General features: G+C 31.6%; 5 protein-coding genes and 1 long non-coding RNA gene across 14 annotated transcripts in view; 2 read left to right on the top strand and 4 right to left on the bottom strand.

Annotated features, from left to right (window-relative positions):
• LOC110995426 (dynactin subunit 1) overlaps positions 1 to 6,959 on the bottom strand; it is a 32,045-nt gene extending 25,086 nt beyond the window's left edge. For 6 of the 8 annotated variants that reach the window (XM_045633578.1, XM_045633581.1, XM_045633584.1 and 3 more), the window contains exons 1-5: positions 6,789 to 6,959; positions 6,530 to 6,714; positions 5,979 to 6,115; positions 3,493 to 3,525; positions 793 to 849 (exon numbers count right to left, since the gene is read on the bottom strand). In XM_045633578.1, coding sequence (XP_045489534.1) covers positions 793 to 849; positions 3,493 to 3,525; positions 5,979 to 6,115; positions 6,530 to 6,706 — 404 coding nt within the window. In that variant the 5' untranslated portion in view covers positions 6,707 to 6,714; positions 6,789 to 6,959. The remainder of the gene's footprint in view (positions 1 to 792; positions 850 to 3,492; positions 3,526 to 5,978; positions 6,116 to 6,529; positions 6,715 to 6,788) is intronic. The other 2 variants (XM_045633583.1, XM_045633585.1) reach the window with 2 other exon arrangements.
• A 2,106-nt stretch (positions 6,960 to 9,065) lies between these two features.
• On the bottom strand, positions 9,066 to 9,854 carry LOC111000760 (eukaryotic translation initiation factor eIF1). Its single transcript, XM_022270319.2, has one exon. It carries the CDS (start codon positions 9,711 to 9,713, stop codon positions 9,381 to 9,383), a length of 333 nt encoding a protein of 110 aa, XP_022126011.1. The 5' UTR covers positions 9,714 to 9,854; the 3' UTR covers positions 9,066 to 9,380.
• A 125-nt stretch (positions 9,855 to 9,979) lies between these two features.
• Positions 9,980 to 10,602, bottom strand: LOC111000759 (protein D2-like). Its single transcript, XM_022270318.2, has one exon. The coding sequence runs from the start codon at positions 10,568 to 10,570 to the stop codon at positions 10,010 to 10,012; it is 561 nt and encodes a 186-aa protein (XP_022126010.1). The 5' UTR covers positions 10,571 to 10,602; the 3' UTR covers positions 9,980 to 10,009.
• A 3,030-nt stretch (positions 10,603 to 13,632) lies between these two features.
• LOC111000762 (caltractin-like) lies at positions 13,633 to 15,761 on the bottom strand. Of its 2 annotated transcripts, none has more exons than XM_022270321.2 (5): positions 15,586 to 15,761; positions 14,909 to 15,002; positions 14,627 to 14,800; positions 14,424 to 14,536; positions 13,633 to 14,014 (listed from the first exon to the last, which is right to left on the bottom strand). In XM_022270321.2, the coding sequence occupies exons 1-5, from the start codon at positions 15,688 to 15,690 to the stop codon at positions 13,955 to 13,957; spliced, it is 546 nt and encodes a 181-aa protein (XP_022126013.1). In that variant the 5' UTR covers positions 15,691 to 15,761; the 3' UTR covers positions 13,633 to 13,954. The 2 variants fall into 2 exon arrangements, with proteins under 2 accessions (XP_022126013.1, XP_022126012.1); XM_022270320.2 differs by lacking the exon at positions 15,586 to 15,761 and adding an exon at positions 15,255 to 15,558.
• A 152-nt stretch (positions 15,762 to 15,913) lies between these two features.
• LOC111000764 (probable small nuclear ribonucleoprotein Sm D1) lies at positions 15,914 to 16,526 on the top strand. The gene has a single exon (XM_022270327.2). It carries the CDS (start codon positions 16,051 to 16,053, stop codon positions 16,426 to 16,428), a length of 378 nt encoding a protein of 125 aa, XP_022126019.1. The 5' UTR covers positions 15,914 to 16,050; the 3' UTR covers positions 16,429 to 16,526.
• Positions 16,527 to 20,619: 4,093 nt separating this feature from the next.
• On the top strand, positions 20,620 to 23,601 carry LOC111000763. The gene is made up of 3 exons (XR_006751020.1): positions 20,620 to 20,883; positions 22,237 to 22,395; positions 23,468 to 23,601. It is a non-coding gene; the product is annotated as an uncharacterized LOC111000763 (long non-coding RNA).
• The last annotated feature ends 2,143 nt before the right edge of the window (positions 23,602 to 25,744 follow it).

The following is a 25,744-nucleotide window of genomic DNA, read 5'->3' as shown; positions in this document are numbered from 1 at the left end:
AAAATAATCTACAAAATTAACTTTTATACGTACAAACAAGAAAAATTGTTACAATATTCTGTAGTAAGCACGATTCTCAATCGTCAACATTATCGTTGTGAAAAGTCAAATGACACCTTGATTTAATAAGAATGGTGCGTACACAGCGACGTATACTAATATCAAACAAACAAGACAGCGTACACATGGCAAAAGGATTCTTGAGTACCTACAGACATTACGTACGTCGTTATATATACAAGAGGTACGAGTTTTGAGTAAAAACTTCCGCTAGCTTACAAGCTCTATACCAGACAGTTTTAGATTAGATTAGATTTGTCCAGGATTTTTCTGTAGGGCTATTAGCGTGCCTCATTAAGTTTTTAAGTTATACTTCTTTTGGCGTAGAACTAACGCATGTACATAAGTACACACATTTTTTTATATTTAATGGCACAAACTATACTTTTAAACTGTTTATTATAAGAGCAGTGTTCAGCGTGCGAGTCTCATCCCTGAGATCGTAGGTTCGATTCCCGGCTGTGCACCAATGGACTTTCTTTCTATGTACGCATTAAACATTCGCTCGAACGGTGAAGGAAAACATCGTGAGGAATCGGCTTGCGTTAGATCCAAATAGAAATGTTCAAGAGCTACAGAAATGAGGCTTAGATCCAAAAGGTAGTAACCCCATTTGTATATAATCAAAGCATTCCATACCTTATACCAAACGTCTCTAGGTACTACAAGCCACATAATAAAAAAAATCCAAATGTGCTCAAAGTTACATGTGCAGTAAATATATAATGTTACCTTGACATCGATAAATTCCCGGCTTTCGACTGCGCTGGCGACGGTTTGCGACGCACCCTTTAATTTATTAGTTAGTACACATCTTTTAGTCTTAAATAAGTTTTACATGTGAATTAATTAATATGCATGTGCTACGGCGTCAAATTCGCAAGCTATAGTTAAAAGTTGTACAACAAAAACACAGTACACATATTACAAACGCATTGATTTGTGCATCAGAGTGTGAACGTCATGTTATTAATGTAACAATCAGCCCAAGCACGAGTTCTCGATATCACGACATATTAGGCCGAAAAGTTCGTAGGCTGACACATAGATGGCGCTTTTTAAAGACTTCTCAAAGAATACTAAAATGTCACCTACATGAGAATAATACTTTCGAATAACATTACATTGTTTTAATAGTTACAATAAAAATTTAGCCGTACATGCAATTAACTTAAAAGTAAAAGACACCAAAGAAATATAATTAAAAGTAATTTTACTAAGCTTCTTTTATAATAAAAAAAATGCTTAGTAAATAGTTTTGATACTTATTTCAGCGTCATTTGATAATAAAATATAGTAATGCAACTCTAGCCAAGAACTAATATTAATTAAATAAAGAACCGTTGCAATATACATCTAACATTGAATCGACTATTAAACGAAATACAATAAAAACGTAAAATATATATACTCCTTAACGAACAGCTAGATTAACGTCAATCTATCGTCTTAATTAAAAACTCGTGCTAGACATAAAGTTGGTATTTGTTCCACTTTGCTATGATATACCGGTGAGATCTAGGATGACAGCAAACTATTAACGAAAAAAAAACTTTTGCAATACGAATCCAAATCAAAAGATTATCTATCGATGCGGTAAATGCAATATTATTTGTTTAAGACCGGCGACGCACTCGCGATCCTTCTGGCAATCTATGCGGTGTCCTTTACACCGTGGTGGAGGTGAGCCACCTGAATAAAATTCACTCATTGATGGGCATTGTTATAGAAAGTAGTGAACAATTAAAAAACCATAACTCGATTTAGTGTTAGTGCACGTTAAACACGATGCGGTATCCTACATACAAATGTAAAAAAATGCCTATTAAATATCTTTCATTGATTGATGATAGGACAAGAAAATTCCACAATATTAAATAATAACATTTTATGTAATATTTTTATTAACAATAACATCAACAATTTTTTTTACTCGTGTGTAGCCGGGTCGGGCCGCTTCAATTCGAAAATATAAAACGAATTTATGAAACTTTCAAAAATTCCGTGTTCCTTCGAACCTCCGAATTGTCAAAGTGACAAATATCAACTGCCATCTGTCAGAATAATTTAGCCCAGCACCTTTATCTAGATGTATGCAGTGCACAGAGTGCGAGACTCGCTAAAATAGTGGGCACAAAACTCCACCAACTCACAAATGGGAAAGTGCCAAGATTCCTAGCCCTATGTAATTCTATTGTCTATTGGTTTTCTTTACATTTCATTTACCAGATTACATCCACACACTTCCAAGTATTTCCATAGCTAGTTTTTTTGCTTAAAAACATTTAGGATTGGATTCTTCTTAGGGTTTTGTCAAACACAGTTTAGTAAATAATTAAATAATATAACGGTATACTTGTACACGGTGTTTAGCCCATACTTAAGACATCAATAATTAACAAAGAAACCTTACAAGAATCTACTTGCATTACGTGGAATGCAATTAGAATTAAATATAATCTATATTTTTGTGTTACCGCCCATGGACACTCGCAGAAGGCTCGCAAGAGCGTTACCGCCATTTTTTATAATCAATTTACATACAATTCCTGTCTATGTGGAAAAAGAAGAGGCTTTCTGCCGGACATGGAATGAATTTTAGCTAAATAGAAATGTATTTATATTAATTTTTATATATTATTTGTGAATATAGGTTAATAAGTAATTACCACCCCATTTTTTCCCTTATTTCCCAAACCCCATTCAATAGCTATATCAATACTGCAATAACCTTTATAAAAAGCGATTGCCGGGTCAGTTATTAAAAAATCATAAGATATATTATCGCACGGCAATACTACTAATAAATAGGTGTCAAATGTCAACTGGCATCTGTCAAAATGATTTAGCCCTTCTTAGATAGCACGTTTGTCTAGGGAAATGCAGTGAACAGTGTGTCTCGCTAAATTAGCGGGTACTAAACCCCACCACCTCGCTTTAACTGCCAACTGGTTCCACCTACGTCCAGATTGGGATTGCATCACTAAAAGTATAACACGAGATTTACCAAATCTTTAAAGAAATTATTTAACACTTTAATTTTCAATTATTACGTTTTTACATTTTACATTTTACCTCCCCCCTTCTCCTCGTATCAAAAGCTCTCAAAAATAATAGTACAGAAACGTATCATTTTTTTGTAGGAATCCTCGAAAATGCATCTCGTTTTCAAAGCATAGACAATGTGTGGGTAATATGTGTGAAAAAAACCCCTCACCCCATGGTAGAATGTACCATAGAGATAAGGTCGGATCTAGTAACATAAAGTATAGCCGGTTGCATTGATCTTGATCCGCCCTTGGGGCCGGAACGCCTAACGGAGAGCAAGGGGGTAGACCTCTGCCGAGTAATGACATTAATAAAGGTCACCCCGCTACAACGTAATGAAGTGCACAAAGCAAAGCGTGATTTATAGTTCTAATGAGTACTTACGTAGTCGGCCTAGACCTCTGCGCAACTGTTGCACTAGCAAAAAAACACTATGATAGAATCTAGCATAAAGTTTTGGTCGCTGTAAGTTTTTAGAGTAAAATTCAGAGACAACGCTAAGTGTGTCTCTCGTATGTAAAAAAATGTATTGCTTTGACATACAGGGGGCTTAGCCAAGATGCCTTAACAGTAGTATATGTAGAAAGTCGAAAAGTTAAGGCATCTTGGCTAAGCCCCCAGGAGGCGTAAACTCTCCATTCCGTTAATTATAATAACGATAACGTTCTCATCTGTCAAAATACTATAACCAAGCCTTTCCCAACCTCTTTTAAGCCATGGCTAATGGCTAACATGGGGGCCTTTAAAACAATTGTATAATCTCTATGTAAGGTCTAGGTGTAATGGTTGCAGCTCCGACAAAAGTTGTGTAAAACAAAAAAAAAACATGACGATTAAAAAGAGTGGCGGAGAGTTTGACAGTTCTTCTCTTGCGTTCTACGCCCTTGATTTGAGAACTGGCAGTAAATGTTAAATTAGAAGCATTTAATGTACCTATATTTATTTTTATGACGTTCATAAGACGTGTACATTGTGTTACCTATATAAATAAATGATTTTTGATTTTGCCTTTGAATAACAATAGCCCACGTTGGGAAACACAGCTATAATTTGACAGATTGAAGTTGGCACTACTGGGGCTTGAGACAAAATTACTTGCCGACAGGCGTGACCCACAAACGCCTAACGAATTTCTAAAGGACTTGATTTGAATTGACTTTGACAAATTTAATTGGCTGTTATTGTAGACTTTGTCTGAAGTCTACCCTAGTCGTTTGCCCCCTGTTCTATAAAAAAAACAGTAGTAGACATAAGAACTGAGAAAAGTTTTTAGACGCTGATTGACTGATTAAATAATCAGTTCAACAAATAACATTTACATACGTCACTCATCAAATTTACAGCGACCAATAAATACACTAAAACTAAAATATATATTGAGTTCTGAATTTTCAACTGTTTTATTTTATTTTGGAATTTATGAACCATCTCAATTTGTTTTTTAGTAAAAAGATAAGAAATTTACATTTTGTGCGTCGAGAAACAGTTGAATGGTCAGACATAATTAATTTAATAATTATGACTCCATATATGTATTTCTTTGTTACACTTATTTAAAAATACACACATTTACTAGAAAATAAATATATCAATTATTAAGTTATTTTTTATTTTTTATAATTATTAAATATAATGCTGTTGACATAACTGATGCCTCAGAAAACTCTTTTTATGTAAATTACTCAATTATTAAATGGATTTAATACAAGACTAAACTATCACAATTTTATGTAAAAATATTGTATTTTACACAAAAAGATTATTCCACTGTCATAATAAATGAAACCATAATAAATAAAAAAAACATGATTTGTACTTGGGGCTAAGTGTAAGATTTTCAAAATAATAAATATTTTATATTTGAATAAGTTCCAGCTCGATAAATTCCAGTAGAGAATCTAAGATGAGCATTAACAAGTTATTTAATATGAAGTGACCATTATGAGAACAGACTAAGTCTTCGTCACTAAGACATTAACCGTTGCTCTGCTATTTCCTCTCATAGTTATAATTTTAAATTATTTCTCCATTATATGTTTCTTAGTACTCCGGAAACAAGAATTAAATATTAAGTTCACCAAAACCTTCATTATAAACATAGACTAAACAAACAACAAAAATATAATATTGGATTAACATTCACTTCCAGTAGAAATTTAATACTGTCATACAAGAGTCATAGAAGTTAACAGTCAACTCTTAAACTTCTCTTCTTAAATATCTACATAGCAATTTAATTAATCTAGTTAAAGCAGCAAGATGTATGATTCTGGAATGATCTATTTGTTTACACATATGCGAAATACTTTTTACATCTAACACAATTAAAACTAAATTCCCTAAACACTAAAGATTTAATGTATAATAATAATTTACTGAGCCTAGACTAGCTTTATGAGATTAAATAACAAAAATACTTGCTTCGTATATCTTATATGTATTGTATACCGTTTATTCCCAGCTTCCATACACTGTCTCTTTGTTGAAACACTTAGAAATATACTTTTTAAAATACCTATACAGTACATATTAAATTTTTACTATTATAGAAAAGTTATTAAGTAGATAGTTGTTTCTATTATTATTATTGAAATGGTTGGTTAAACTGGTACTTTTAAAGTTTAGTCTATATCATGTTCCTAAAGGATTTACTATAATATTTTACAAATTTATATACAAAAAAAATCATTTAAATAATATTGAAGTCAAAATATTTAAATAATTTTATAGTTTAGTTAGTGTATACATATCTTCAATTTTTTTCACTAGTTCTACTAAGAAATAAATTATTATTATGATTATTCAGCAGAATGTATGATAAATAAAAGTTATTTTGAATTAATTACTTTTGTGCTAATTTTAATACATACCTGCTTAGCCGCCGATTTGGTATAGATGTCTTTGTGTCTTCACTGGATGTTGTCATGGAGGTTTCCATTGGATTATCATCTGCATCCAATATTTGAAGCTGGTTTGGACGAATAAATATACCACAGTTTTCATCGCACTGAAATAAATATTGATTTACAAGCCATTGCTTTTCATATTTAAAACATAATTTAATTTATTGAAGTGTAGGGTAAAATTATATTATTTATTATTAAAACATAATCATGAATGATAAACTGTACTGTCCTGTAATGAAGCTTTCATAATGAGGTTGTACAATCATAGACACAAAAATTCATTATACTTAATTTCATGAGAATTATTAGAAAATGTCCAAGGTCCATAATATGCATGTTAGTCATAAAATTATTTCTCACAATGCCCAATCTTTTCTAGCCAAGTAATGCGTGGAATTACTGCTATAGTTCAGTAGTTGTCTAGCTATATGAAAATCAGTTTTGAGTTTCTTATGCCCATTTCAATCCATTTGTGATTATATGAACAGTAGACAATTATATAGAATTTATTGTACCTGGAAATATGCGTGGCCGCGTACTGTACCATTGTTCTTCCCTTTGGGCTCATCAAGTATAATACCGACCCAATTGCCAGATGCAAATGTTGGACAACCAAAATAGGCAATAGCTCCTTTCACATTCTTTCCAGTAACTAGCACCCTTTGCCCCAACTTAAAGTGCTTATCTGACATTTTAAACTCTAAAACAACATACAAAAAACTATTTATGAAAATGTTAACAATTTTTATAATACTATATATTATTTAGTTTTACCTTATAAATGGAAAAGTGGTACAATGATGTGATTACAATAATGGCCTACAAGTTCATTATTCTAAATGCTTTATGAACAAAACCTTATTGTACTATATTATATTATTGTTTTTAATGGTTTAAGTAAAATTTGTGAAAAATTAAAACGAATCTGGTACTCTCGTAGTTGAATCAATATGTCAAATATGACAGTTTCATTTATCATATTCCAAATGTCCAAACTGCATCAATTTTCATTGACTATTGACATTTGATACAAAATAATAATAGCATTTATATATATATATGTCACCGTAAGATTGTAAACATCGTTATATTACAATCTATCTAGTAAGATTGTAAACTATCGATTGATTGTGAACCGTATCATTATGATTGCAATTTAACGCATCATTTTTCGCTATATTGTAATCTACCGAAGTGAAACCGTTAAATTACAATATGTCCCGCGTCAAATTGTCAACTGTCTGCAAGTTCTTCCTGATTGGTCGGTCTCATTTCATTTAGAAAATATGAAATAGACGTGTCACTTAAATAAAATAAATTTATTATTTAATAGGAAATTAGAAATCCTGACATATGTTAGAAACAAATTGTAACGAAATATTTATTCTACAAACACAAATTCTAATTAAAAATTTCAAAAAAATTCAACAATTATTATGTCTTTAAGCACAAATTATAAAAATAGAAATAACAAACAAATATGACGTGTGGCCGGGGTGGCGGGGGCACATACCGTTCAACCAATCAGAGCGCGAGTTGCATTCCGTCCTACGCCGGTTCACAATTTGACCGCTTTCCATCGATAGATTACAATCTAGCGAAAAATAATGCGTTAAATTGCAATCATAATGATACGGTTCACAATCTATCGATAGTTTACAATCTTACTGGATAGATTGTAATATAACGATGTTTACAATCTTACGGTGACATATATACTAGTCTGTGATTTTCACCACAGCTTATGTAGAGGTAAATAATTGTTATCGTCAATCGTGTAAGTCGGCCGTAAGTCAAAAATGCAACCGTCTAGCAGAGCTCACTGCTCAATACAATACATTAATATCAGCAAAAGCACTATCACAAATAAACCTATTAAAAAATGTAAACTTCATTTTCATCACCCATAAATTTCCAATTTTCTTTCATTCTTTAAACTATACACCAATGTATGTTAAATACAAGTATACTCAAGTTCAAAATATATTCATATAGGTGCTACCTGATATGAATAAAGATATTTTGAGTTTGAGTACACATACTTGTATTAAACATACATTAGTGTATGTTTAATACAAGTATACTCAAGCTCAAACTAGTTGTTACTAGTTTAAGTACACTTAAGAATATCAAAAAATTAAATTAATTGTAAATTTACATTTACTACCAGTTTGCAAATCAAGGGCGTAGAGCGGGCAAGAACTGCCTGTTTGAACTGGAGAAAATCAAGGATTAGGATCATATAAGTATTTGTCACGTTCATAAAAAGCTTTATTGATTAATTTACTTTTATGGAGGGCTTTGAATTTATTTAGTGATAATTCTCTAGTTTCACTTGAGAGTTTGTTGTAAAAACAAATACAATATCCATATAAGGAGTGGTTTATCTTCTGGAGCCTGGTTGGTCATACACTCAAATTATTTTTATTTTGTCCTAGTTAGGTAGGTACTTTTAATATCTTTTTTTGCTCTAGTTTATTTCAATATCACAGGTATTGTGTATACCCAACTATACAAAACATAGAAACAATACACATGACAAGAAACTCAAAGGATAAGTTACACAGAATGGCTCATTACATAAATTGAAAAGTATGAATATTGATAATAATTATTTTTTAAGCATTTGCCATCATACAAAAAATATATCTAAATCATGATTTATTATTACAAGTAGATGACCTCAACATTGTTTAGCGATAAAATAAGGCCATGACTCATTACTTCCTTGCATTGTGTTAATTTCTAAGGTAGTACTTGTTATTACTATGTCATCAAGATATTATATGCTACATGGCCATACATTTAATAACTTATTAATACTACTTCATTTGTTAATTTATGGTGAAACTACTTGTCAGTAATAAGATTATAAACAAATTAATAACAGTGGAATATTTCAGCTGGCATAGGCCAATTCATGAAATATTAAAAAGAAGTTATTTATAAAGCTGACATTTGGAATTTATTCACTATACAGATGGCAAAACCCGCTTTCACTGAATTTACTGTTAGAGGACATTGTACCCAAGAGTGAATGAAAGAGAACACTTACAAAAACATGTTTTTAATTATTGAGACACATCATATACTTATTACAGCAATTTAATAATAATGTAGTAAAAAACAAAACGTGAGTTATTAACTATTTCGTTAGGTATTAATTGCAACTAAAGCTGTCTGTGAAGACGGCGTTGATTAGTTATATATTTATTTTTTACATTAGTGGTAGACAGCAAGGCACAGGGCGCGAAGCAGGCCTCTTCGATATAATCTCTGTAAATATCTGTGCTTTCTAAATACATTATTCGTTAGGTTACGCGCACGATTTAGAAACTATGATGATGTCACACGTCATGTTGCGGTCTAAAAACCGTGTACTTTTAGTTGCTCGGGCTTTACCAGGCCTGACTTGGTGAGCCACTGACAAATGTTTTCACGTTGGTCGCCTTGCAGTTGTAGAACTTCACCGTATTCGGGATGTTCCACTACTGTACCATTGCACGCAAACTCCTTTTTGCATGCCCGCACGATCTTCTTCAAGTCATATTCCGAGGAGAGGCCCTGTATCGTTGTTAATGTTTTACGCCCGTTCCGCTGCTGGATCCGCACGTGGACTAATCCATCTTGAACATCGTCTTCCGAGCTTTTGATAGCATCGGCGAATGGGTCGAATGTGTTGAGATTCTGGATGGACATACGATATAACGTCGATACTCTTTGTTTCAATAAAACACTGCGATACAACGCACTGAAAACTGTCACTAACAAAGCTGATGATTGTAGCACGCAGTGCAACGACCAATTTACGCAAACTCCAAAAGGTAATGGCGGATGATGGCGACTTTGACCGAAAAATGAGTAATGTCACGCAACGGAGACGGATATAGATATCGATTGACGCCATAGACAAATCTAGTCTATTATGCACATGTTCATTATTTTTCAATTTTACAGAAAGTTTAATACTTTGTATAAATAGGTAAAAAAAATATTTATCCCTTTAATTTAGCGTACAATTTTGGGACATAATCATCATACTTTGCGAGATAAAAATTTCCAGCTATAGGTGTACCCAACTTATATTCTTGAGCAAACTTAGCAATAGAAAACTTGCCTCTTTTGTCTCCGGAATTATTGGGCAGTTTTGGGACTTTAGAAAAATTACATTTTTCTTGTTGTTTAAAAACTAAAAATACATATCTATGTAATCCGGTACCTTTCGGTGGTCCGGAACCAATATAGTCAGAAAGGACTTCTCCTTTATTAAGGTCACCCCCATAAATGTTTCCCACTAGCCAATGGTGCCATTCACGAAATTTTGGGTTTTCACGGCTAGGTGCGTCAGGGTCAATCATGGCTAAAGTATAATACTCGGTATCTTTACAAGCCCATTTTACTACAGGTTTGTCCTTGACTTGAGTGGGAGTCAACTCTTTACCCAAATCAACAGTAACCCCACTTTGATACTGAACATTTAATATTTCTGAAGGAGCAATCGTTATGATATCCGGAATTATTGAGTTTTTCTTAAAAAGACTTTGCACGTCCGACATTTTTGCACATCAAATTAATAACAATTCATATAATTGTTACTAGTTTTGCCCTACTGACTGCGCCAAATAATGTGGTAAGTGGTAACTATAGCAACAAATTAAAAAATTCTTCATCCCACAGATAACAATATTGATATTATTATATTTTGAACCATAGTATGGATGCTTCATGCATAACTTAAAAGTAACACCGAAATACAGTGTAATCATGTAATGTATTTGATGTCTGTTTAAATAATTATTGAAAGCAGTATGTATTACATACATAGTACATACTATTTGATTTCAATAATGTATACATACTATGTAATTGTAATACACCCAGCAACACAATGGGATGTACAGTGTACACAATACACATTTAGTACAGCAATCGTTATTTGACTTCCATTATCTATAGGTACTGCTAACAAAATATAAACACAATTTGTATTGTAACTAATTACTATCAGAAGGTAAAATTGTGTTGTATTTTTATTTTATTGTATGAAGGCATGTGGCGAAATCAATTCGACATCATTTGATGGTCAGGGTCCATAATAATTATGATAATAAGCTTTCGTTAGCCTATGCCTGGATATTTTCTTCTATATAAATATATAAAGAAAAAGAATTACTTTTGGTAAATAAAATTCAATATTTTAATACATTTCACTAATATAGAAAAATTTTAAAGTAAGGCAAGTTGATAATTAAAATAAGCTATGGATACTTGCATTTATTGAAAACACTACTTCCTTTTTTATCATATCTAGAACAATATTTCAATAGTTAATAATAGGTTTAAGATAGTAATAGTTGTTGCCAGTTGCTTGTCATTAAATTATGTTTAATATTTTCCTTTTATGTAATGCAACAAAGTGTAAATAAATAAATAAATATTTAAAAATAAAAATAGTAAATATTTTCATAAAACAGTAAAATATATTATTTAAGTACATCAGTACAAAAATACAATTTTGCACATAAGTACCATGATATTATACTGATCACATGTTCTATGCAATCACTGTCCTTTGATAAGCCAAATCATGTTTCACTATTTATACTTAACTACAGTAAAGATTTTGTTTATATCAATACTACAGGTTAAAAATTTTAGTTATTAAAATTCTGAATGAACCATAATTTGTAAGCAATAATATGATTTTCTAGCCTTCCTTATCACAAATTCAATACATTAAACCAAAAAATTTGGTAGATTTTTTGTCTTTTTTATATAAACACATCCAAATCTTGCCAATGAAACTACACATCAAATATGTATTTCCTAATGAGGGTCTCGAAGACATATCTCATCTGTTGAGAAAATGTCTTATTGAGCAAGCATTGACTTTATTCTTTTAAACTCTTTAGACAAAATCATTGTTTTGATAAATGTAGCGACAAGACAAAAGTAGTTTTGACTGGTATATTATTCAGAAATAAGAGCAAAATTTTATCTTAATAACGTGTTTGACCCTGTTTATTATTACTTAGTTATCACCCGTAAGAGGATTAAATCTTTAGATCAGACTGTCACATTGCATTGTACTGTGAATCTATATTATGCCAATATCTGAATGTTTCTTATAAATGATGAGACATATATGGTTCATATCTTTATATATATAAATCTCGTGTCACAATGTTTGTCCTGAATGGACTCCTAAACCACTTAACCAATTATAATAAAATTAGCACACCATGCTATCACCATGATATGCAATCCAACTTGAGAGATAGGATAGGTAAGATCTTTAATTATAGTCGCAATTTTATTTTATTGCAAATTATTTGTTTATCAGTTTTATTTCTTTTAGTTTAGGTCCGTGTCGTGGTAACAAAGTTTCACATTAGTTCTCCTATGGTTTCCCTTGATTAATTTAATACTATGTAATATAACAAAAACCTTAGCCACAGCAACGCTTGGCCGATTCTGCTTTATGTATATAAAAATAAATCCTCTGCTGTATCAATATATCTTTCAGATAAACTTAAAAACTACTGCACATAATTTATTTCATTTCCACCAATATCTAGACTTATGAAGATGATTTTGGGCTTATAATAAAAAAAAGAAATATAACAATAAGAAATAAGCATATATTATAAGAACCGACTATGTATTTAATTTTATTACATTTAAGAATGGCACTAAATATATTGGATAAATATTATAATATACAATTGAGCTCAAGAGTACATTCATCACTGGGACTTTATTTAGCTTTATACACAATAGTTGTCCATTAGACAGTTTAGGTATCAGTTACATGGCGCCTACACGGCACTTGAATTGCACCTTGACAGAATAGTCATCCTTCCCATTGTAAACTCTGTACTTATAATATAATTTACTAAGATCCATCTTGGACTTTACCCTTTGCTGCTAACAAAAAAGTATTGACAGTAAATGGTTTTTTTGCCAGTTTATTAATTCTATCACTTTTAATATGAACTGCAATATCCTCTGCTGTTTTTATTTTTTTCATTAAAGTTTGTAATTTTCTCTCATTTGATAAAATCTCACTTTTGAAATCATCCATATCTTGCATCATTTCTTTGTATGGTAGTTTTGGTATTTCGTGCCTTCTTGTTGGTGGTTTTAATTTTGATATTGAATTTAATTGCAACTTTAATAATGACATTTCACACTGTGACGATTTTTGTTGGTATTCTATGCACTGCTTCCCATAATGTTTCCGTGTTTCTATTACTTTCCACATCAGTTTCTCACATTTTTCAGATATTTCATCGAAAGCATCAGAAGCTGGAAATAAATGTATTTTATTATCATGCCTATTAATTGAGACCACAGTTGTTAACTTTATTTCTGTAATGATTTATGAAATTTTTTATTAACAATTTTATAATACATACAGTCATTTGTATTTATTAAGAAGTATTTATCTAGATGGAAATCTCTATGAAATCAATGCCTACATGAATGAACATGTTTTAAGAATATACAAAATAATTAACTTGACCAATTGATCACACCAAAATGACGCGACAAAAAGCAACCGAAACTTACTCCGATTTTTAGTTACCAATATAATTTATTGTTTACTTACCCATATTATATATAATGATTGCACTTGATTTAACCTTAACAATTTCTTTTACTTAGGCTTGTCCACGATATTTGTAAACAGGATTTCTAATAAAACAAATATTTACAGTTAACGTTCATGAATTTAAAAAAATTAAATGTCAAACTGTCAACGACTTTGAATTTTCGAAAATTTAAATCCTACAAGTGCTACCAACTTTAAAAATAATTACTATTAATAAGTACTATTGATTGTATTAGTGATATAGAGTAATAATATTTATTGAAAAAAAAAACAATGGTTATTAATAAATTATATTTTGATATGTGAAAAGACAGCAGTGTTGTAGTTATGGAGTAACGATATCAACCGAGTTTTTAATCATTCTCATAAACTCTTGAACAGAAATCTGTAAGAAAAGATACAAACATTAAAAAAAGGGTGTGTATACTTCTTTGGCGTATTGAAAAAAATAACTAAAATGCAGTAGCGATTAAGGATAAATATTAAAATTAATCAAACAGATTTTATTTAATTAAATAAGTTTAAAATAACCAAAATAATATTTATTTATTCACACTGTTTAATTGTACTGTTACGAAGCACGTGATCTAAATATAAAAATACTAGAAAATACAACTTGAACATGGTTATCGATTTCCGTGCCACCTAAACTTTACGATGTCGAATTTAGGTGACGGTGTGCGCGCGCATCCTAAAAATTCACACTTATCATTTTATCTCCATCGCGCCAAAAGATGTATAACTTCAAAATATATGTATAAATTTCAGTGTATATATATGGATAAAAAACTTACGAATCCATCGAAGTCCTTGTCAGCATCATCAATCATTTCTTCAATTTCTTGATCACTTAAGTAAATTCCTAATATTTTAGTAACTTGTTTCAGATTTTCAAAACTAATAAATCCTAAAAATATATTTCTCCATTTGTTTTTGAAACTTTCCTACGATATCGTCACTGAATATATCATTTTAAATTAAGACAAAATTAAATTACCACAGTCATCCATATCAAAGAGCCTAAAACTTTTCATTATATCACCATCAGTATCCAGAGACATTATTTTACGCATAATAGCGGTTTCAAAGTTCTCAAAACTCAATTTGCCAGTAAGACCTTTATCCACGCCATTAATCATTTTTTGAAGTTCTTCTTTCGTAGGTTCATATCCTATTGAAAATAAAAAGGAACTTACTAAAGAATTTGATTACAAGAAGTTATTTAATAATGCATAAAATATATTATACTGGTTCTTTATAATAAGGACAGTAAATATACCTAAAGCCTTTATGGCTACACGAAAATCTTCTGCTTTGATTTTGCCTTCTCCATTGTAATCTAAAAGGTTGAACGCTTCGTGTAAATCGTTTTTCTGAAAAAAAAAATTAAAGAAGAAAGTATATATTGATTACGAGATCCTTGTCGATGACGCCGGGTAAGTAGTCCATGTAATCGTCTTTAAAAAAAAATATTAAGGTACATATTTTATCACTCAAAACACTCAGTTCAATCTTTGCCACTATTCTCCTTCGTAATTTATCATTAAAAACTTGTGTCCCAGGCATAATTTAATTTAGATTTTTTTATTTGTTTGGAACAGATTTTTTTATAGAAATGTTTATACCTGCGATGCAGTTAGCTCTAATTTAGCTTTAACATCGAAAAATTTTAAGGATTGAGCCTGATGAGTTTCTTTCCCATCTTTATCGGATTTATTTGAAAATTCGGCAGTCACAGATAAATCCAAGTTAATATTTTCCATTTCTAGCAATATTATATAATATTTACATTTACTTAGAATGACAACCTGAACGATTTTGTGACCATCTTGATTCAACAGCTAGTAGATTTAAGTAGGTATTTTATATTCGAATTAGTTCTCGAATAAACTTGTTACCTCAATAAGTATATTGTTTATTTTGAGTATATAGGTAAATTAATATAGAGTAATATACCTGCTCTTTTGTAAATACTAAACGAGCGCAAATTGGTATTTCTTTTTCTTTAGTTACCGCCTCGATATCTACTTCTGGATCTTCTAATATAACTTCAGGATTCATAGTTATATAATATTAAAATGTATAAGTAGTTTGTACAGAATATAACTATTAATTCTATCAAAGAAAAAACGCTATTTTAAGCTTTCGTATTAAATGTAACAGAAACCTTGGAAACCAAATAATGTTTATTTCTTTATAACGACTAGCAATACTTCAATGTGTATCACTGCATTGATGTGATACTGTGAATTGTGTTAGTCAGAGACTATAGAAATAACCACCATATTTTTTATTGTTAGTGTTTGTCGTTTGATAGTGTCGCTGTCATTTAAAGAATCATAAATTTTAGCTTGAGGTTATAATCGGCGTATCAACTCTTTCATTGTTTTTATTAATACTAGATAATAAAACTAAAGAAATATGAAGCTAGTGCGTTTTTTAATGAAATTGAGTCACGAGACGGTTACAATTGAACTCAAAAATGGAAGCGTAGTTCATGGAACGATCACCGGCGTCGATGTTGCAATGAACACACATTTGAAAGCTGTAAAAGTAACGCTGAAGAACAAAGAGGAGCTTCAATTGGAGACATTGAGTATACGTGGGAACAACATTCGGTATTACTTACTTCCTGACAGTTTACCTTTGGAAACTCTACTAATTGATGACACACCTAAGGGCAGAGGGAAACGCGAAGGTTTCCAGCGAGGTGGTACTAGAGGCGGTCGTGGAAGAGGAAGAGGTGGTCGTGGCGGTCCCAGAGGAGGTCGCGGGGGCCGCGGCCGTGGACGTCGATAGTCTCTAACCTAGGTCTAAGCTATTTTAAAACCTAAAGTAAGATTGGATAAGTGATTGTGATGTAAGTTGATGTGAATTATACAATTTCCAACTTTCCATATTATTGTTTTTGTTCATATACTGGTATAGGAACACAACAGGGTATCTTTACTCTTCAATCAGTTGAATGGAAGCTTTGACAAGACATAAATATTACTAAATAACTTAGGATATATTGATCAACAAGATAAGGGTATGATGGAACAAACTTTTGGATGGTGTACATTTATATCAGTTTAAGCTATAACTATTTATCCGTATAGGACACATTTTTTAAAAATTCTATAGTATGTACTAGGCTTTGCTGAAATAATGGTAATTATTAATTGTAAAATTATTTCCATAATAAACAAGCAGTTCCTAAATGCTTGGAACTTCTGTGTTCTTCTGGCAGACACAAAAGTTTAAAGACAAAGAAGTGATAAATAAAAGCCTATAGCATTTCTGTTCTATTATTTGAGTTTACACTAGATGTGTGATAGTCATGTACTGGGCTGGATTATTTAGTTCAAATTCACCTGATTTTAAGAAAGAAGTTCTTTTGATCAAAATACACTCATGACATTACTGATCACAAATGACACTCACTGATCCATTCATGATGTTTGAAAGTCTAATTTTAAATAATAATATAATGCCAACAAGATAAAATGCTGATCATAATAAGCTTCTTTATTTTGAAGTTGGTTAAAATTAAACAGACAGTATGTTGCTCTTGGTTGCATTGTAATATGTACTACTAAATTTAAAAAGAACTGCCAGCCAGTGCTTTTATATAATCTATATTAAATTTGGTCATAGAATTACTTAAATATGACAATACAACTTGTGACATTAGAAAACATGATTGGTATAAATTTATTGTATTAGTTTTTAAATGTGTTTAAAATAAAAGGGTCTTTACTATCTCAATGTTATCAAAGTAAGCTATCTTATTAATTATTATTTATAAAACGTAAATGACTCCATTCCTGAATGGTTAAGTGTTTTTGAAGTCTTGGTGGAAAAATTTGGTATGTAGTGCTCGGCTAGATTACATACCTGCAACGAAGAATAATCTTAACATGCCTTAACCATTCTTCATCATCCATCATAGTATGCTCTCAATTTGTTTGACACAGAGATGGAGAATGTCATTTGGTACCCATATTAATAATTTAATAGTTTAATGAGTTATAAAAACATACTTAGGGTGTAGATTACTCTAAATTTTCTCAGTGGCTTGCATGGCTGAAATTTTTAAAATATGTAACATTGTTTTGCCATTCTAATTTTGAAAGAATGAATGAAATTGGTATTATTGAAGTTGAGTATGCTATAAAAATATAGCTTTTATATACAAGGTAAGATAATATACTGTACACATAATACATATAAACGAGGCAGCAATGTGGCAACATTTCTACATCAAAACATTTTTAACTGTATAATAGATTTCTTTTGTCTATTAAAAAAACCCAATTATAATCTGTGCGGTTACAACATATATAGGCTAAATTGCCCATTTGTGCTTAAGATTTTAATTTTTTTTCATATAAAACATAGTTACACATGTTAACATTTTAATCTTATAGCAGATCATCCATTAAATTATTACAGTAAAACTATGTAAGCTCCATAACAAGCTTGTCGTCCCAGTTGTAATGTAAATAAATACTACTTACAAAATTTAACGCCTGATTAATTTAAGGACGCAATTCAGATTTTTTACAATTAGGAATACGGTTTGTGCCTACTCCTAAAAAAAGCCTTGGCCTCCGAAACGAGAATCATCCTTCTCTGTGATACCTCATGCCGATTGCTGGCTTTAGTTTGTAGGTGAATTACCTTCACCTCACGATTGGCCCACGCGCTAGATGTGCCCCAAACAACGTAGTCGATGGGCCCTGTATTCGCCTCTAGTGTTAGGCTACGGTACTAACTCTTGTTTCGATTTTTTTTCGGACTCCATGACTCAGCGCGGAACGAGCGACAAAGAGGCACAATCGGCTTCCGCTTTCGGCAGCGTTCATAAATAAAAATAAAAAAAAACGTTTATTTTGGAACATAAGATCATCTAGGTATCACTTATTCCACGTCAATCAATTCGAACTTGTAGGCATCCCTACTCATCGGCAAAGACAGAGGGTGTAGGCCGAGAGAAAAAGCCGGCGTAAAAAACTCTCGGTACTCTTTTAAAAAAGCAAATCATCAAACAATATTTAAAACAAATATATCAAATTAATCGACATCTATTGCTCTACCACTTGGCCATCGAGCAGCCAAACTCGGTACAAATAAATGTAACTTGATCAATTCAATTGTGTTTTACCCCCTCCTCTATATCCATACAAAGTATCTATCAAACAAATAAAATTAAAATTTTCTTTTGAAAAATGCAACTTTTCCATCAGTATTTTCTTATGACGTCACGTTCAACTATCGTCAGTAAACGAACTATAAATCCTTTCGTAACATTTTTATTTATTTATAAGTTTGTTTATTTGGTAATTCCACAGCTAATATAAATTATATATGTATAACAAAACACAATTATACTAATGATACAGTCAAAGCAATACAAAATATTATTCTTTTTACTATATTATTATATACAAAAAGGTTCAAACATAAGAAAACAATTATTGAAAACTATTAAATATATTTAACTAAGTAATACCTAATTTGGTTGTGTGGTGATGTGAAAGTAAGGGTATGAGGGAGTGTATGTGGGGTGTGCTCATGATGCAGTTGATTATTATTTATTACTAGGGATGCACCGATACCGATATAACAGATCTGTTAATGTTTACTTGTATTTGATAAGATTTTTGTTATTCTGTATTTTTTTTTAATTTGGTATCGAAAAAATACTACGCGCGATGGCAGCTAAAAGCCAACTAAAAAGTGCGTGTCTCGTTTGCAAGCATTAGATTTTATAAAGCGCGAAATTTGAAAAGTATCGTTGTATCGGCAATTAAAACATCGCCGATATATCGGTATCGGTGCATCCCTAGTAATAAATAATAATCAACTGCATCATGAGCACACCCCACATACACTCCCTCATACCCTTACTTTCACATCACCACACAACCAAATTAGGTATTACTTAGTTAAATATATTTAATAGTTTTCAATAATTGTTTTCTTATGTTTGAACCTTTTTGTATATAATAATATAGTAAAAAGAATAATATTTTGTATTGCTTTGACTGTATCATTAGTATAATTGTGTTTTGTTATACATATATAATTTATATTAGCTGTGGAATTACCAAATAAACAAACTGGTTTATTTTAAATTAATGATTACTCTAAATTCTGAATTTTAATTACTAAACCTTTAATCATACTTATTCGGAGATTGTGAGTGTTTATATTTTATAATAAAAATTAAAAAACTAAACTAAACTTGATAGTTGATACACTATATAGATGTTTTAAGGTCCTTAGAGGTAAAGTATATAATGCAGACATGTTGGGGAGACTGGGGCTGCGTGTGCAAAATATTTTATATTATTGCTGACAGTGCCCCGGGCGCGTACAAATCTACTCAAAGAAGCACCATTTACATGTGTCTTGCGCACCCTAAATATTATTTCGTGTGAGACAGATGTATTTAGTTGCACACTGCCTGAATTCACAAGAATTGCATTATTTATAATTAGTTATAAAATGGTTCAGGTTTTAAGTGTTTACTTATTATGTTTGTATTGTTTTTAGCTTAGTCTTCTATTGTATTAGTATTAAGTTAGTGTAAAAATAGGAAATAAATAATAAATGAATAAATTTTAGCTTAATTTTCAATCAATAAGCGTTGGTATCGGTATCGTATCGGCAAAAAGGCGTATCGATGCATCCCTATTTATTACATATATATTAGTGCTATGGATATACTTTATATACATTAATACTCCACTCAAGGCTTATTGGTCGTCGCGCTGCGCGATATTAAACTGAATACTGTATTTGTAGATTTTGGGCCACAGTTGGCATATCATCAGTATCAAACATGCTTAACTTTTTTTTTATAGAACAGGGGCAAACGGGCAGGAGGCTCACCTGATGTTAAGTGATACCGCTGCTCACGGACACTCGATTCCAGAGGGCTCGCGAGTGCGTTGCCGGCCTTTTAAGAATTTGTACGCTCTTTTCTTGAAGGACCCTAAGTCGAATTGGTTCTTTACTGAGTGTAAACTAGTTGTCATGCGATTTGCGCCATTGCAAAAATGACGTGTAAAATGACAGGAAAACGTTAAAGTGATCAAAGGCCAGATGTTCTTAGTTTTTTTCAAATTTTTCCTTTTAGATCTTATTGGTATGAGGATAATAAATAAAAAACAAAGTTCTCCAGCTACAATAGTGGATTGTTTCTACAATATTATAATGGAGGAGGATGAACCACAGCCTATGAGGAATTATAAGCCAGCTCAGGTATTCTAACAGAACAGGCCTCTAATAAATATTAAATTTTAATTTATTCTTCTTTGTATTTTGCATTAATACATCTAATCTTAGATTAGCTTTAAGTATTTCTATATTAGTTTAATAATTGCATCATCTATGACTACATCTCTTGTGCCTTCTCGTTTTTAGTTTTTTACAAGTATTGTCTTGGTTGATAGTGATTTTATCAATGATGCAATAAATAGTTAATAAACAAATAATTCAAGTCACCGCTCATGGGCAGCACGCTATTGTAAGTTATAAAGTACCTGCACAGACCCAGGTGCCACTGTAAGGCGTAATAATATTATTAGCTTTAAATAGTTTCTCTTATAACAATAACCTAACCATTTTTTTCCATCTGAGATAGTGATCTTATCCAAATATTAAAGAAAGTGTGCCAATAACTAATTGACGGATTGTAATAGCATTCTGTCGATACAAGCTATCCATAAGTGGGATCGGTGTAAAATTAAACAAATATTGACATCCTATCCTGCTCAATTGTTACTAATTAAATTGACTTTAGTAATTTATGTATTTTTTTATTCTATGCATTGTAATTCATTAACAGTAAGATTGGCTTTCAGATTTTAGATTATTGTATTATTTTTGATTACGTTTGGTGATTCCATAAATTTTCAATGTTAGTTGTAAATAAATTTTTATTGATTTGGTTTTGCAGTTTATTCGTTTTTTTCTTATTAGGTTTGCCTGGACGGGATCGCTTGTTAGCGATAAGACCGCCCGTTGTATAATTAATTAAATTAATAATTTTTTATCGTCCTTACAGTTTGTTGTTTGTTTTTATTTTAATGTAACGAATTTTAAATATAACTAGCGGATCCGACAGACGTTGTCCTGTCTATACGTCTTTAATTTGAAAATTTCTAACTTAAACTTAAAGCTAAAAGCATTCTGGACCATTTTGATGAAAATTATTATTCAAATGTTATGACAATATCTAACGATCCAGCACATGGTCTACAATAACACAATGATAACAAAACTTTTTTTTAATTTGATCGCAGCGCTAACTGTCGGGACAGACTAAAATTAAAATTCGAATATTATTTAAAATTTGTGCGATGGTAGCGCCGTCTGTCGGATCCAATGTAAAACATTCCAAAATCAACAACTACTAATTAATTAAAAGAAACATTGTCCAGCGGACAAAATTGTGAATCTAAACCATTCTCGAATCTCCACGAACACACACAAAAAATTTCATCAAAATTGGTCCAGTCGTTTAGGAGGAGTTCAGTCACATACACACGCACACAAGAAATATATATATTAAGATATAATATAAGTTAAAAGTATTAATATGGTCTATTCTAGAAAGTAAAAAATAGCGCTGATAAGTTCTGGGACACGCATCAAGAATATTATGAAGCACGCGGTAAGCATAGTACAGATCGCGTCGGGAGGGTGAACAAACACAACACGGCTTTTCCAAAACTTAGAGATGAGATGCGCAAACGCAGATCTACGGCCAAGGTGGGTTTTATTATATATATGTATATAAGCGAAAACTGGCTTTAATAACTTTGTAATGAAATGAAATTTCTTTCTTTTTTTTTAAATGAAATACGTTTATTTAGAACATAAGATCATCATGGTATCACTTATTCCACGTCATTAAATTCGAACCTGTTGGCGTCCCTACTCCGATTTCCGATTGAAATGTCATGTTTTTGTATTGAAGTAAACTGAACTACTAATTTATTACAAATTTTAAAGACTTCAAATATTTGTCGGAACGATATGCGTGCCTCAAGAAGTAATGAATGGATTTTGATTGAACTTGGTGAGCCTCCTGCTCGTCTGCCTCCTGCAATATAAAAAAAACAAAACATAATCTTTAGGCGCTACAACCTTCTTAGGTCTAGCCCTCAGATTACTGTTTCTGATCATTTTTCAATCTAATAGGCAAGTAGACCAGCCGCCTGTGGTTGACATACGCCCTCGACTTTTTGGGCATGCCGGTTTCCTCACGATGTTTTCCCTCATCAGTTAATTAGTGCAGAGTCGGGGATCGAACCTACTGCCTCAAGGATGACAGTCACGCGATAGAGTCACTAGGTCAACACTGCAATGGAGTTTCGTTAATTGAAATTATTTAAAAACTCTTCCTAAAATCGACGAGTCACCCACAGAAGGTTGACTTACTGTTAAAAAAATAAGTAAACATAAAACAGAGATAGGAGTTCAAAACCTAAATGCTTGTTTAAATAACAAAACCAAATAATGTGTTGTTATTATATAAAATTATACCAACTTCCAGCTACGTAGATATCTTGTTTAGGCTAGTCAATTTACCTCAAAATCACAATGCAGTGGTGGCTGGAAGATGCCTTTTTTAATTTTGATAAGAATTTTTCCTTTAGCACCTTTTTAAATATTCGATGTTTGGCTATGTCTTGAGTATTATAGTTTTTGTTATATAAGTGCAATTTAAGTTATCTGTAGGATTTAATAATATAAATAAGTAATGATAGTATTCTATACCTGAACGAAGATTTAATGTCGTATCTACGTTTATCATCTGTAAACTATCTATTCTTTTTAGGTTACCACATCCAATACAAGGTCATCAAGAAAATACACTTACCGTAAAAGACAATGTAAGACTCAGTATAAGCGTCGAGCACCAATTTATAAGCCCATAAGAAAATCCAAGGGAACTAACTTTAGAAGTATCGGAAGTCAATGTGCGTACGTTCTTGTGAAAAATATAAGGGTCGGTGCCGACGGCGGTATTTTGAAAATAGACTCCAAATTGAATAAAGACAGTGAAATGCGCGCGAAATGGCCACAGACATCGAGCTCTGGGGCATCGAAACCACAGAGTAAATCTGGCACTTCAATGAAAAATCCAGATACAAGTATCGCTACCTTGAGTAGTTTTAATAGTCACGAATCTCTTGATCAAGAGCCAATGGTGTAATATGTGTTGAATTAGTATTTGTAATTTGTATATTAATTTATATAACATTGAGCTGAGACCAATATATATAAAATGTTGTTTATTTTCCAAATCAATCACCAGCTAAAATTAAAAAAAACGCTCTAGGATATAGCTTCTGCACAGATCAACTATTGGTTGGCCATCGATTCTAAAACAATTGAAAATAAAATAATAAGTCTTGAGTATATACCTCGTTTTGATGTATCCAAGAAGAAAGGCATAATTGTCAGTCGTTAGTGTTTGAAGAAAATGTATTAATTTGCAAACAAAAAGTGGTTAGACTGATTCCGATACCTTGCCTCACAATAGTTTACAAAAAACGCACAAAACTTATAAATCGAGGACGTAACTATTAACAAATATAATTAAAAACAGGTATTAAATCAAAATAAAAATGCCCGTTAGACTAATAGTCTGACATAACCCGAGTAAAGCAGGTAGTCTAGCAAAAAATGTGACGAATGCTTCAAGCATATAATATAAACTATAGGGATGTATAGGGAATTTCTACAAATAAATCTCTCCTTAATATTACAGAAGAAAGTTTTGCATTTCGAATTTTTGTTTCATTTTTACCAATTTTAATAATGAAGCTGAAAATGACATACTAGAGGCCTAATTTTGATAGGCAACTTGGCAGATATACATTCTCCTAATTATAAATATAAGTAAAAATTTGGTTTTTAGCAAATAACCCATGAGCGAAGTAATCCTGCAGCCGCCTGAAATAATCTCGCCCTATTAATATCTAGCATACTAGCCTTTCTTTGTTTAATCGGCCTCTAAGCAAGTGAAACCGCGGGGCATTGGTAATATACAGTTAGAGCGTAACCAAAAAAAATTGTGTATTTTCTGTATCAAATCGCGAATCTAATAGAGACATGAGCTCCTACATAAATAATATGCCATTAATAAAAATAATAATAATAGATACTAATAATATACTATCATTTTCATTAAGCTATTATTTCATCGGGATTCGAATCAACGATCTACGACGTACACTATTAAACGTAGTAATGTTTCTTTTAAAATATTATAAATTGATATGATGTAATAACAAACTTGCAAAAACATAAAATTTAATTGAAAATACTAGTTTGAATCATAAACAATGCTTAATAAAGTATGTTTTATTACCACAATTTTCAAGTGGTTTATTTACAGATGTCTAATATAAAGCTTGCCAGCCAGTAGACTGTTTCAATTCATATCTCATGAATGTCAGGAATACCTGATAAAATATGTATAAATATGCAGTGTAGGTATTTACAAGTAAATATATAAGAAGGTGAGACCTAACAACTTAACAACCCCTAAATCAGATGTACCTTAAAAAGTACAAATTATTAAGCTATTGCATAGATTTTATCGCGGGCTCTGAGCCTGGTGACGGAATCAAGAAATTCCGTAACGAAATTAACCTAACACACGATGACGTAATATAGGTGCGTTAGAGCAAGACAGAACGCATACTGCGTCTCAAATTTGTCTGGCGTGATCGGTGACGTAGATTAAGCGCGACCGGTGCAGCCGGTACGCGTTAGAGTGAGTATATACATATTATATAGGCGTCTTAGTCTGATTCTGGTAGTGGTAGATTGAATTAATATCAAAGAAAAAATACTCTATATATAAAAAAATAAATAGGCTTTACCGCGGCGGCCAAGTGCCACACTTTCTTTTATTAAATTGTCGTTATTGAGAACGGGTGTAATGCTATGTAGAATGTATGGAAGACAACGAAAACTAACCGATGTTATATTGAGTTTACTGTTTATCTAGTGAACACTGTTATTCTTAATTTATACTTAATTAGTTCGCTACAACCTTTTAGGACTCGGCCTCGCCGTAAGAGCGAATGTTAATTAAAACCTT

This window comes from Pieris rapae, chromosome 24 (genome assembly GCF_905147795.1).
Source record: "Pieris rapae chromosome 24, ilPieRapa1.1, whole genome shotgun sequence".
Taxonomy (NCBI): Eukaryota; Metazoa; Arthropoda; class Insecta; order Lepidoptera; family Pieridae; genus Pieris; species Pieris rapae.
This window is presented reverse-complemented; position numbering and strand designations above follow the sequence as displayed.

Bases quoted from the DNA above. Each gene is read 5' to 3' on its own strand.
- LOC111000760 (XM_022270319.2), bottom strand. From the start codon at position 9,713: ATGTCCATCCAGAATCTCAACACATTCGACCCATTCGCCGATGCTATC.
- LOC111000759 (XM_022270318.2), bottom strand. From the start codon at position 10,570: ATGTCGGACGTGCAAAGTCTTTTTAAGAAAAACTCAATAATTCCGGAT.
- LOC111000764 (XM_022270327.2), top strand. From the start codon at position 16,051: ATGAAGCTAGTGCGTTTTTTAATGAAATTGAGTCACGAGACGGTTACA.
- LOC111000762 (XM_022270320.2), bottom strand. From the start codon at position 15,392: ATGGAAAATATTAACTTGGATTTATCTGTGACTGCCGAATTTTCAAAT. The intron at 14,801-14,908 runs GTATATTTACTG...TATTTTCAATAG, and splicing joins TGTAGCCATAAAGGCTTTAG to GATATGAACCTACGAAAGAA. The intron at 14,015-14,423 runs GTAAGTTTTTTA...CTTTTCTTACAG, and splicing joins ACAAGGACTTCGATGGATTC to ATTTCTGTTCAAGAGTTTAT.